The sequence below is a fragment of the Pongo pygmaeus genome, chromosome 7 (genome assembly GCF_028885625.2).
Source record: "Pongo pygmaeus isolate AG05252 chromosome 7, NHGRI_mPonPyg2-v2.0_pri, whole genome shotgun sequence".
NCBI classification, from domain to species: Eukaryota; Metazoa; Chordata; class Mammalia; order Primates; family Hominidae; genus Pongo; species Pongo pygmaeus.
In genome coordinates, this window is record NC_072380.2 from 144,798,482 (window position 1) to 144,812,448 (window position 13,967).

The 13,967-nt window shown below is 33.9% G+C and overlaps 1 protein-coding gene across 3 annotated transcripts in view; it reads left to right on the forward strand.

Annotated features, from left to right (window-relative positions):
* Window positions 1-13,967, forward strand: part of EFR3A (EFR3 homolog A) — a 109,651-nt gene that overhangs the window by 38,661 nt on the left and 57,023 nt on the right. For all 3 annotated transcript variants that reach the window (XM_054498090.2, XM_054498091.2, XM_054498092.2), the window contains 5 exons: window positions 2,224-2,351; window positions 3,970-4,120; window positions 7,450-7,571; window positions 11,282-11,431; window positions 13,227-13,364. In XM_054498090.2, the coding sequence (XP_054354065.1) occupies window positions 2,224-2,351; window positions 3,970-4,120; window positions 7,450-7,571; window positions 11,282-11,431; window positions 13,227-13,364 (689 nt within the window). The remainder of the gene's footprint in view (window positions 1-2,223; window positions 2,352-3,969; window positions 4,121-7,449; window positions 7,572-11,281; window positions 11,432-13,226; window positions 13,365-13,967) is intronic.

Consider the following 13,967-nt stretch of genomic DNA (forward strand, 5'->3'; position numbering starts at 1 on the left):
GTGATAGACAGTACCAATCTCATAAGGTTCTCATGAGGACTAAATGAGTTAATGCAGCTCTTTATTCACTGTTGCTTTCCTCATGTCTGTCATTGTGCCTGGCACATAGTTGGCACTCAATATTTGTTCAATGAATGAAAAGATAATCTGATAAAATACAATAGTGGAGATAAGTACTGTGAGCTAAAAGAACATGTAGTTGGAACATCTCACCCAAACTTGGAGCAGGGGCTGTTGGGAGGGTGCAACACATTTTTGGAAGAAGCTAAGACCTGAAGGATGAGTAGGAATTATCCAGGTGAACTGGAGAAGGGTTCCTGGGCAAAGAGATGAGTTGAGTGAAAGAAGTCTTGCGCAAAATATATGATTTGTAAACTGTATGATTCTATTTATGTCAGATGCATGCTGATTCATAGTGATAAAAAGCAGAGCAGTGGTTGCCTGAAGAGGGAGAGATGGCCTGCAAAGGACATGGGGAATCTTTCGTAAATGATGAAAATGTTCTGTACATGTTGAACATCCCTAATCCAAAAACCTGAAATCTGAAATGCTCTGAAATCCAAAACTTTTTGAGCACTGACATGATACAAGGAAATGCTCACTGGAGCATTTTGGATTTTGAATTTTTGGATTAGGGATATCTAAGTAGTTAAGTATCTGCAAATACGCCAAAATCTGAAAAAATAGCCAAAGTTGAAACACTTCTCATCCCAAGCATTTTGGATGAGGTATCCTCACCTGTATCTTATTTTCAGCAGTGTCTTCACAGATGTATACAACTGTAACATTTCCAATTATATACTGTAAGTCAATGCAGTTATTTATATATAGATTATTCCTCAATAAAATTAGTAAGGGATTAAAAATATAGGAGAGACACAATTGTATTTAAATGATGATGTGGAGGAACTGATACAGAGAGAGAGGTCAAAGAACCAGGAATAAGAGAGGCTAACTGATGGAGCCAGATCATGGAACTGTGTGTGGAAGACAGCTAGAGCAGAGGCAAACCAATTCCTCCTAGACAGGAAAACTAGATTGCTTCACTTTGCCTAGGGCAGGGTTTCTCAACTTAGGTTCAGTTGACATTTTGGTCCAGATAATTACTTACTTTTGGGGGCTATTTTGTGCATTGTGAGATATTTAGAAACATCCCTGGCCTCTACCTACTAGATCCCAGTACTAACCTTCACCCATCTATGACAACCCATAATGCCTTTAGACATTGCCCTGGAGGGGCTCAGTTACCCCTAGTTAAGATCTACTGGCCTAGCAGGCACTGAGAAAGCAGGGATGTTTTGCCAGTAAATACTAATCAGATGGCTTCCACCTTCTCCAGGAAAGAGAAGAGCTCATTTGCTGTCTGAGAGAGGGGAGAGGCACCAAAGTAGCAAGTTTGAGGAAAACGGAGTAGGTACAAAATATGAGGGGGTGACTCAACTAGGGAAACAGCAAAATAGCCAAAGAACATTGAGGGACCAGTTGAAGGTGAAAACACACATCTACACAATTTTTGTTGCAGATTCACCGTCTAACATAGTTTCCCTTTCTCCCTTCTCACCTATTCCAATATTCCTAAGCAACTCTTACTTGGGTTATATACGGCCAAGAAACTTATGTGGTAATTGGGGAGAATTTATGCACCCGTTGCACATCATCTTTTAAAAGGCAGAGACAAATGACCGTTTTATAATCCCATATCAGGAACCTGTTGTTGCTTTTTAAATATGTTGAATAAGTATAGATTCTACAGCTCTGAATACTTTGTCATTTATTAATTACAGCAAAAACTTATAATGATATCACTGACTTCTGAATCATTAAAAAAGCCATATGTTTACTATCGTAAAAGTAAATGAGTAAAACAGGCTTAATAACATTTCACATTTTTAAACTGAAACAAATTTTGTTTGAAATCTTTTTACATCTATATCCCATTCCCTATATACTACAGATAATTGAGCTATGTCTCTATAAAGGAAGATGGTAGAGTCTAATTTGCTGTTTGTGCTTTGCATAAATGGGGCATTGTAAAAAATTTTTTGAAAGTTCTGTGTATCCATCATGGTGAATATTAGCACTAAGGAGGTTATGTACAGAAGGGTTCTACATAAGTATCGTTTAATCCCCAGTCCAAAAAGGGAAATTGTAAAGCAGGCAACACTTAAAAATATAATAAGCATGAAAATATAGGTAATCTATTTATCTTGTTATTGTTTTTAGGATGGCCTTGTGAAAGCTGATATGGAGAAATTGACATTTTATGCAGTATCTGCTCCAGAGAAACTGGATCGAATTGGTTCTTACCTGGCAGAAAGGTTGAGCAGGGATGTTGTCAGACATCGTTCTGGGTAAGGAAACTAATGGCTGCTCAAATAGTATCTTTGGAAAATTCTTTCTAGACTTTTGAATCATTCTGTAGATTTTTTTGCCATTTAGTGAGACAAAGATAATATATAGAGGATAAAACATTGTAATATTATACAAAGAAATGTATAATACTCCGATAGATGCTGTGGCTTTTTTTACTTTCCTGGTGGTCAGGTTTTGTGAGTAGACTATCTTAGTTGACTGAGTTACCTTTAGCTTGTGTCTATTGATTTTTGAGACTTTTCTAATGGGAAATAGTAGAAATTGACTCGCTTAGTCTATCAGTGCAATACTGTAATTTAAAAATCAGTCTCTAAATTGAAAACAAACAGAAAGATCCTGTTAACCAGATGATTTTTTTTTCACACAGCTTCAGTTTTACCTCTCGGAGGAGTAATAAGAGAGAACCATGTTAGGCTTAGATATCAAGGCCCAGGAAATTCAAGCATGCTGATTTGGAACTGTGCTAGCTATACTCTTACTGATAAATAGAAGTCTACCATCCTACTATATTCTCTGTGCTCGCGCAATAATAACTTTGCAATTTGGATTATAAATACTTTTTCATTCTGTCATTTTATGATCCAAGTTCATTGGAGTATTCTATTCTCCAAGTGATATATTAGCTTTCTGTACCTTTGCGTTGTTACCACTTAGAACATTTTAGTAAGTCATGGCACACATAGCTTTATGGTTGATTGTTGAAGGAAAAGTATCCAAAGACTGAATTTTAATTTTGTTTTAGATTTACCCTTTAAAAATTGATACATAATATTTTACATATTATGGAGTACCTGTGAGTATTTGTCACATGTACAGAATATGTAAAGATCAAGTCAGGGTATTTGGGCTATCCATCACCTCAATTTATTTATTATTTCTGTGTGTTGGGAACACTTTAAGTCCTTTTCTAGCTACTCTGAGATATACAGCACATTGTTGCTAACTTTAGTCACCCTACTGTGCTGTTGAACGTTAGAACTTATTTCTTTTATCTAATTTTGTAAGTTTGTATTCATTAACCAACGTCTCTTCATCCCTCCACACCCCACCCCCGCAACTGCACTTATATGCCCTTCCTAGCCTCTGGTATCTGTCTGAATTTTAAGTACAAGATGTAAAATCTGATGAATTGTAAAGTAATATTTATGAGATTTTTAAAATAATATTATGTTGCTGATAGTGTTTTATCTACTCATATTTAGACATGTAAGTAGATTATATTGGAAATTGTCACATTACTTTAATAATTATTTTGGGTCAGATACAAGTAAATATGGTTAAAAGTCTGGAAAATAGAAAATGTCCATATTTACAAAGAAAAATACACACAAAGTTAATGTTAAAGAAGCTCAGATGGTTAAGGAGAAAATGGAGGAATACAGTGTATATTTTCTGTATACTTCGATAAAAGGATTATTTTATAACCTACAAGATATTAGTGCTGTGTGAGAATTAAGATTTTACTTAGGAGTTACTAAATTTGCATTTCTTTCTTCGGTGTATTTCAATAGACTTATTTCAGTTCTTCAATGGAAAGCACTTAGGAGAGTTAAGAGAGGTAGAAATGCTTTGATGTTCTTTTTGTCCTACATGTAGGTATGTTTTGATTGCTATGGAGGCACTGGACCAACTTCTCATGGCTTGCCATTCTCAAAGCATTAAACCATTTGTAGAAAGCTTTCTTCATATGGTGGCAAAGCTGCTGGAATCGGGGGAACCAAAACTTCAAGTTCTTGGAACAAATTCTGTGAGTAAAACTATTCTGTTACTAAATTTATGCTTAATTAGCATATCTAGAATTAATTACTTCTTAGAATGACTTTACCTGGTAAAGGCAAATTCCCTGAATAGGGCACTTGAACAGTCAACACAAATTAAGATAATTAGAATACTTTGCCTTTCACTTTTTCTACTGTTTCTTGTGAAATCTGTGGTATTAACTAATCATAATAGAATATCTGCCTGTAAATGCATACTTGTCATTTTTATTTTCTATTGGTCTTTTATTGCAACACTAACTTTGTGTCCTACATTCCTTTTGAGTTTCATGCCTTTTCATTAATTAAGGTTGTTTCCATTTTTATGGCTAGTATGAATAATGCTGCTATGAAGATTTGTGTACAGGTTTTTGTGTGGATGTATGTTTTTCATTCTCTTGGGTATATACTTGGTAGTGTAATTGCTGAGTCATGTAGTAACTGTGTTTAACTGTTTTCCAAAGTGGTTGCATTATTTTACATTCCCACCACCAACATGAGTGTTGTTTCTCCACATCCTCATCAGTACTTGTTATTGTCTATCTTTTTTTATTTTAACCATCCTAGAGGGTCTGAAGTGGTATCTCATTGTGGTTTTGATTTTCATTTCCCTAATGATTAATGGTAAAACTCTGCACGTGCTCGTTGACTGTTGGGTATATTTTCTTTGGAGAAATGTCTATTCAAATCCTTTCCCTCCTTTTTTCAATTGTCTTTTTATTGTTGAGTTGTAAAAGTTCTTTATATATTCTTGATAGGAGTACTTTATCAGATATATGATTTGCAGATATCTTCTCCATTTCTATGGTTTTGTCTTTTCACTTTCTTCATGGTATGCTTTGAGTCACTAAAGTTTTGATTTTGATGAAGTCCAGTTCCTTTTTTTTTCCCCTTTTGTTGTTGGTGTGTAATGTGTGTTTGGGGGGTGGTGGGCGGGTATGCTTTCAGTTTCATATTTAAGAAACTATTGCCTAATCCAAGATCAGAAAGGTTTACTCCTATAGTTTCTTCTAAGAGTTTTACAGTTTAAGTTTGTATTTAATAATCCATTTTGAGTTAGCTTTTGTATGTGATGTGAATTCAGCATTCAGCTTTATCCACATTTTGCGTGTGGATATTTAACTATGCCATTACTATCCGTTGAAAAGGCTGTTCTTTCCCTTGGAATGGTCTTGGCAGTCTTTTAAAAATAAATTTACCATAAAAGTTAAGGGTTTGTATGTTTATTCTTTTTTAGACTGTTTCTGAACTATTTCTGCTCACCATATTCATTTTCTTCTGTCTTAAACCATTGTCCCTTAAAATAAGTTTGGGGAAAGCATACCTACTTTAAAAAGAAAATAGTGATAATATTTCTTCTCTTGTCTTTAGTTTCATTGTATCACCTTCAGTCTTTCAGTTCCAACTTCTCTGAGAAACTTTAAGGCATTCAACCTACATGAATACTGTATGTTTCCATTCAGAGTTTTAATTAAAAAAAATCATATATTACCTGCTATTGTTTATGGATAATTATTTTCTGGTATAGGAAGAGGAAGTATGCGAGGTGCTGACAGTGTGGATTCCAAAGTCTGACTACCCCAGTTTGAACTACGCCTGTACCGCTTTCTAGCTGTATACGTTGAGCAAGTTATTTATTCTCTCCTTGCCTCGGTTTATCATCTGTGAAATGAGGAGAATGAGAATACCAATCTCGCAGGATTGTTGTGTGACATGAGTTGACATATATGATGCTCTTGAAAGAGTGCATGGCACTGTTAGTTATTACTGGTAGCAAGAGCGTTAAATAAACCCTCATTCAAAACTCTTAATATGATTTTTATCACTTACTTCAGCAGGAATATATTGGGTAGTTCCAAATGCATTTCGATGATGTGACAAGCTTAGTTTCAGGCAAGGTAGCTACTTAGGCTTCTCTTGTTTTGTTTACATTAGGTGAGGAACGTTTTGGGAAAGTAGCTTACTAGCTAGGGGGAGAATTTTAGTATACATTTCCAGAAATTTCTTTACTTTCACCCAGCAATGCCATTAGATTGTTTTAGTGAGTGATTTGGGCAAAAGACCAAATTCCCCAGTTACCTACCTTAATTTGAGTGAATTTTATTAAATGAAATGCCATGTTATCTTGACCAACATTAATTATCTAGTGTTTCCTGGTGGTCTAATTTTCTTAGTGGTGCTGAGTGCCTTATGTTGTCAAACATGACCAGTACTAATTTAAAATTTATTAATGGTGTTCGTACAGTTTAATTTGTTGACATTTTCCTCTTCATGCTAATGCCAACTCAGTATGACAGTAATAGATGCAATGTATTTCGGTTCTCCTTTGTTTCAGAAATTGTGCTAGATACTTTTTATTTTTACCTCTTTCTTATTGTAAAGTGTTTCAAATATAGAAAAGTGTGGAGCATAATATAGTATAGCTGTATACCTACTGATTGAAGAAAGAAAAATATTAATATCAATAAATGATAATATATAATTTTTGTTATAAATAATACATAATGGTAATACATGTTAACACTATGCAACATTGGTTCATGTGTTTTAAAATAAATAATACAGTATATGCTAGATATTTTACATATATTAATTATGTCATGATTCTCAACCCTTCAAGCTTAGAAATATTATTTTCATTTTATAGATGAGGAATTACAGCTAAATAACTTGTTCAAAGACAGTGAAGTAATGCTGTATATAATAGGGGGATTCAATCTTAGGCCTTTCTTAGTACAAAGCTTGTGTTGTTTGTGCAATGATAAATACACTGTCATTATTATGGATTAAGATTTAGGGAAAGCACACATTATGTTTCTTCTTTTTTCTTCCTCTTGTTTTCTAAAAGTTTGTTATTAAGAAGTTTCTTTTGGGTTGGTGCAGTGGTTCATGCCTGTAATCTGGGTGCTTTGGGAGGCCAAAGCAGGAGGATCATTTGAGGCCAGGAGTTCAAGAGCAGCCTGGGCAACCTGGCAAGACTCCCATTGTTACAAAAATAAAATTAAATCAAAAAATTAGACAGGTTTGGTGGTGCGTGCCTGTAGTCCTGACGCCTTGGGAGGCTGAGGCGGGAGGATCACTTGAGCCTAGGAATTCAAGGCTCAGTGAGCTATGATCACACTACTGCACTGCAGCCTGGGCAACAGAGCAAGACCCTATCTCAAGAAAAGAAAGTTTCTTCTGTATTAATGTCGTATTTGATGTTTTGTTTGTTACTTATTTTTATATTGCTTGTTAATATGACAGTGTATGAAATTAAATGTATTTCGCCCACACTTTTGAAGACGGTGATATATATTAAATTATTTGTGTTTTTTAGTTCGTCAAATTTGCAAATATTGAAGAAGACACACCATCCTATCACAGACGTTATGACTTTTTTGTGTCTCGATTCAGTGCCATGTGCCATTCCTGTCATAGTGATCCAGAAATACGAACAGAGTATGTATTATTTTACTTTATGATCTATAGTAAGTAATTTGGAGATTAATACTGTGTTTATATGTTACATAATGTTTACCAGAGGAAACAAGAATATGGCTGAAATACGGCTTTCCATTGCTCTTAGAAGCTATAATTACTGACTGAAGTAGCAAAATGAGAATGGTTTTCCAGCTCACTAAAATGCAGTCTTCACTGTAGCCTAGAATGTCTCTTCATGCTCTGCTTACTCTGTCAGATCCTGTCCTTCTATCATTTCTTCCTACTTTCACTCTAATCCTGCCATGTGGATCTCCTTGCCATTTCTTGAACACTTTAGTCACACCTCTCCTCAGGCCCTTTGGACACATTGGTCTTTGTGCACAGAACAATTCCCTAGATGCCCACATGGCTTGCTACCTCACTTTGTTCAGATTTCTGCTCAAATGACACCTTATCACAAGAACCCTCCCCAGCCACCCTTTATTAAATGTCACCCCTCTCATTCTACCCCTAGTTATCTTTATCTTCTTATCATATATCTCCTTGTTTCTTGCTCCTCTATGGAATATAAATTCCAGGAGGGTGAGGACTTTGGTTTGAGGACTGCAGTATCGCTAATACTTTGAATAGTGCCTGGTACATAGTAGGCTCTCAGTTAGTACTTTTTGAGTGAATAAGTAGATAAATTGGATGAATGTATATTACTGAATCACTATCCATCTGAGGTTGTCATGACAACTGTCTTGGACATTTTTAAACATTTCTTCTAGATATATCCTACTAAAAATCTGGAATCAAATATTTTGTAAACTCAACTATAGGTTGATAGAATGAGAAATACAGAAATGAGAAACTTTAAAGTTAAGAATTAAAGTCAAAATGACTTTAGGAAATGTAGAAAGTAATTTGAGCATTACTGTCTTACACCTAAAAATCAAGAAATCAACCAGGATTTAGAGTTACTGTGGGCAGTTGATAATCAAGATATAGCATGCTTTATAATTTTTACTTTTATTTTAAAATAAATAAAGGAATGTACAGAAATATAACTAGGTTTTAGTTAAAGTATGCAAGCTACAGTGCTGGTTTACATGAAACAAAAACATGTATAAATATTATTTTAACTTGGAGAAAGAAAGCTTAAAGGTGATTAAATAGTTGTTTTCAGGTATAAGATTTGTTTTTGTCTGTGATGCTGCTGGTATGATTTTTGCTCAGTAGAGTATAGGCCATTTAGAGTCCTTTATTATGAAGTGTAAAGCCTTCTCAGAGGTAAAAAATACTAGAATTACCTTACAATAATTAGTTTTCTATTTATCTCCATCACCAGGAAAATTCTTTTTTCTCTCTCTAAAGGATATCTTTTAAATGTTTATGAGACTATTCTCTGTCTTCAGAGGCTGATAATAAGTTTTTAATGGGGCAAAAAGATACAAAGATTAGCTAAAGAAAATGGCAATTTTTTCAAGATTTTAACATTTTTGCTTTCTTTCAAAATATAGAAAATCTCTGGAATGTAGTATGTTTTTCTAAGTATTTATCATCCCCTAGTGAAATATCTTGTCTTTTGAATATGTTTTTTACCTGTTCTTCATTACTGCTTCCAAAAAAGAAACTTTGACATTTTCTATAAACCAATGAAAGGACTTATAGTATAATTTGCTAACTCTAGGTCTTTCCAATATTATATCACATTTGAAGTTCCATAATGCCAATATTTTATTTGAATTCCTGTAAAACAAATGAGTAAATTAAAATGCTATTTAATATAAAATACTTAGTTTGATTATTTCTGCTTTAACTTAAATAAAAGCCCTTTTGATTTTCTTTAAGTATATTTATATTCTCTTTTAAGTTCTAACTTAGATAAATCATCAGTCCCTTTATTTTTTTACCAAGCTCTTACCAAGTAGGACTCCAGGGGACATGGACAGTAGGAGATGGGGCTGGTAAATGTTAGGATTTTCTTATTTTCCTTGAAGAACTGGCTCCCACTTGTAGAGTCATGCATCACAATCTTTAACTCTAATTTTCTGAAGAAACTTCAGCTGTGGTAGAAATTACCACCACCACCACCATCATTGTCATCATCCTCATCGTGGTTAGCAACAAACAGGAACAGCTAACACTGAATGCTTTCTGTGTGCCAGTTATTGTTTAACCACTTTACATGAATTAACTCATTTAAATTGTTCAACATTTCTATGCTGTAGATGCGACAGTTGTTCTATTTTACTGATGGGGAAACTGTAGAATTCGTTTTGGGGGGTCACGGCTGGAATGTACTGATTAGTCTAGATGTTAGATCTGAATTGGATGAAGCTGTGTAGCTATAGTAGCTATTGGTAGTTACCACCAACACTGCCCTTTAACCTTGAACAAGGGCACCACTAGCTGCTGCTGCACCATTTAGGCTGCTGTCTCACAAGGCATGATAAAAGTTTCATCTTGTTTGTTAATGTGCTCTATGCCACCTTGTGCTTGGCTTTCTCATCACCCAAGGTGTAGCAGCAGGTATGTAAAGCAGGCACCTTTTGTAGGAATGTTAGGTTTGCCCACTGTGATAGCTGCACAAGAATCTTTAAAGACTTCTTTATGTTTTAAAAAGCAGCATGTATAGACACGGCTTTGAAATAGGCAAAATTTGCCTTTATGTCTTCCAATTCATTTTTCTCACCTGTTCAGTATCATATTACTGCCACCTCCCATTCTCCATCTGCTACTCCTGAATGCCTGCATTATTTTGCCATGGAGATGTAAAGCAATGTCACCTCCCTCCCCATATCTTCTATTCTTTAAACCTGTATACAGTTTTTAGAAGACAATGCTAGGTAAACTGAATAAATAACTAATTGGTGAGTATTTTAGATAGTAGAAAGAAAGAAAGTAAATAGCCATCATATTTGACCAGAAGGAAAATGTTTAGAGACTAATTGGGCCGCCAAGTTAGCTCTGCTTGAGACTTTGTTCTTTTGCAGTTTTTAGAAACTGTTTTCTAGTCACTTTTCTTCTCGTTCTTGAACCTATAGATTTTTATTTTCTTTTGCTTTTTTAAGGAAGTGTAAGGAAGAGCTTGAGGAGGTTTGGTGCTCTGATCTGAGATGGGAGGATAAGGCAGCATTCTCTCACTACTGTATTGATACATTTTAAGTCACGTTATCAGATTATTATATGATAATGTATATGTGTTTATAGACATATTTGTTTATATATTGCTGAGGTTATCTCTGCTCCATTTCGATAGTTCTTATTTGTAATACCTTTTAAAGGAACCAGCTTAGTGTTCTATCTAGGTGGTCAAAGGGAGTTGAAGGGCTGTTAGGGAGGAACAGTGAGAGAAGTCTGAAGAAGCATGAAGGGTGTTCAGAACAGTGAAATCCTGTTTTCACTCAGCTCTTAAGACTTCTAGGTGAGAAATGGAGTATCATTATCATTTTAAGAAAACCTATGCTGTTGATTTTTTAAAATTGAAAAATAGATATTTCTGTATTTTATAGTCCTTTTAACTTTTTAAATGCTGATTTTAAGAACATGATATTTAAAGTAAGCCTTTTTGGGGCACATCTCTGTGTCTCTTAAATTTTTGAGATTTACTTTCTTAGACTTGTGTGTTATTTTAAGATACTGATAAGATAACAGTATTTACTTGATATCCATTCTCTTAGCTAGGCAAACAGACTTGTTTAAATAATTTTTTTATGGCTCATTTTCTTCCTTTTTTTTTATAGGATACGAATTGCTGGAATTAGAGGTATTCAAGGTGTGGTTCGCAAAACAGTTAACGATGAACTTCGGGCCACCATTTGGGAACCTCAGCATATGGATAAGATTGTTCCATCCCTCCTGTTTAACATGCAAAAGATAGAAGAAGTTGACAGGTATTTAAAGAGATATTAGTGTTGAGACTGTGTTACTTTTATATATATGTATGTATGTTTGCTAGGATAAGAATGTTTTGTCTTTAGTACTCTGTAAACAGTAGTCTTATAAAGTTAAGTGAGTTTAAAAATATGTACCTTTCTGAAAACATTTTTAGTCCGTAGTGATCACATTAGGCTTAGTAGACTACAGATTATTATTCATACACTTAAGCCTTTATTTTCTTTTAGAATAAGTTTACAGTTTATTTGCCACCACCTATTGAATATCCAAATTGCTGTTTTAATGAATACTACTTAAAGTTGCAAATGTGAGAAACAGAAATTACAGCTCTACTTTTGTTAATCTAAAAGATCCAGCATACTTTTGCACAGGGAGTTAGAACTAACCAAAATAATAATGATAATAATAGCTACCCACACTGTATTTTATTTTTTCAACAAATGGTTAGAGACTGTTCATATTTGATTTGTCCTAAGATGTTTTGGAATTGAATATTGTTTTGGGAGATATGCTTATTTTTTCTTTTTCCTCTACAACATTCACTTGCAGTTAGAATTCTGTACTTTATTCTACTTTTTCAAATACTAGAAGCATGCTTATCCCCCACATTTCTGTTGCCATACACAGAGATAATAAGTTAATAATAAATGAATAGTGAAATATTTATTATAAATAATATTTTAATTATTTAATATAAATAATAAATTAATATTTCAGAAGCAGTATTCTCCAATGGCTTATTATCCTGACTTTCCTGATTCTTGCAGTTTGAAGAGGAAAATTTGAATCAAATTTAAAAGTGATTCAATTCTGTAGTTCTAAATTTAAATTTTATTTATTATTTTAGTGATTATATGTGTAATAGCAACATAAAAGTAGTCTAGAAATGAGATGTAATTGATAACTCTATGGTAACACACGTTCATGTTAATTTACACTAATTACAGAAAGGATTCATGCTTAATTCCTTAGATGTGACTGTCTCCAGCTTTGGGAACCTTTCCTAAAGTGTGAAACTTGATGTATTTTAGCACTATCTGTATTTTTCCTATTCTTGGCACTGTAGGTGAGGTGAAAGTTTCCTTATCTAAAATATTTACTATTTAAAGGATCACTAGCTAGTTGGGAACCCATTTTCCATAATTATGGCTCTTGAGGTCTGGGATTAGCATAAGTAATATACAAGAAACAAAGCTCATTGGTTGTCAATTCTTAAGAAATTACATTTTTTCATGATATAATCCCTGTACCACATATACATTTTTAGAATTATTATTCATAAATTCATTAGCCTAAAATAATGTTTCAGGATATGAACAGAATATTGTCTGCTGAAGACAGCTACGTATACAGATATTCTAATTAGCTTTTAAATTTTATTTTTTATTTACAGGCTAGGTCATAGTTTTTCACTTTATTTTTGCCCATTTACAGTTAAATTAAGGATACCTAAAGATGGTCTCTGGGCCCTGTGTTCTTACTAAGATTTTGCTATAAATACAGAAGAGTTGAATGAAAGTGAATAGCAAGCTGCTGAGTATTTTAGTTATATATAAAAGACATTCTGTTAGCTAGAAACAATTTGCACAGCCAAGTTTATTTCTTCAATTTGAAAGAGTGTATGATTCATTTTGGTGATGTTAAATTCATGAAATTAGAATTAAGCTATATATTTTCTCGAGGATAAAAAGAAAATGCCATTTTAACATTTCTAAAAAGTAAAGTATATTTTGTTTATTAGAACTAATATTAAAATTCTTGTGTTTTTCTTTATTTCTCATTCTTTTTTAGTCGCATAGCCCCTCCTTCTTCTCCTTCTGCAACTGACAAAGAAGAGAATCCTGCTGTGCTGGCTGAAAACTGTTTCAGAGAACTGCTGGGTCGAGCAACTTTTGGGAATATGAATAATGCTGTTAGACCAGTTTTTGCGTAAGTAGTTTGTGTTTTCCTGGTTATTTGTGATTTTGCTGTATTAATTCTGTGTTAACTTATTTATAGAGGAAAACTACTTTTTTACTTGCCTGAGTGGGTTATTAATGGAACCAGTGTAACATTGTGGAAGTAGTACAGGACTGAGTCATGCATGGTATGTTTGAATAGTGGTTCAATTACTTAATTAGCTTTTTCCCTTTAAGTATGAAGTGTAATAAGGTGTTTAATATCATGTGCATTAACTTGAATATCTGCTTACAGACTTTGAAATGCATACGTGCAGTGAAATATTTAAACAAACAGTGTCTAAGTATGATGTGTCTTGTTCTACTAACTTTCATGGTCAGTTTTTCCTGGTCCCTGGCTTCTATTTATTGGCTGTCTTTTTGCCATGGCTGGGCTGCCTTAGATGACATTCACATCTCTGAGTGAATTCATTTTTTACATAGTGATTAATCAGAGCAAGAATATTAAATATCTTGTTGGTACTTTCATGCTCTCCTCCAGGCAAAATACGTTAATGAGCTTTGAGTTTCTCCACATAGATATGGTCTCTCAAGCCTTGTCAAGCCTTTGTGTTTCTGACTCAATCACCAGATG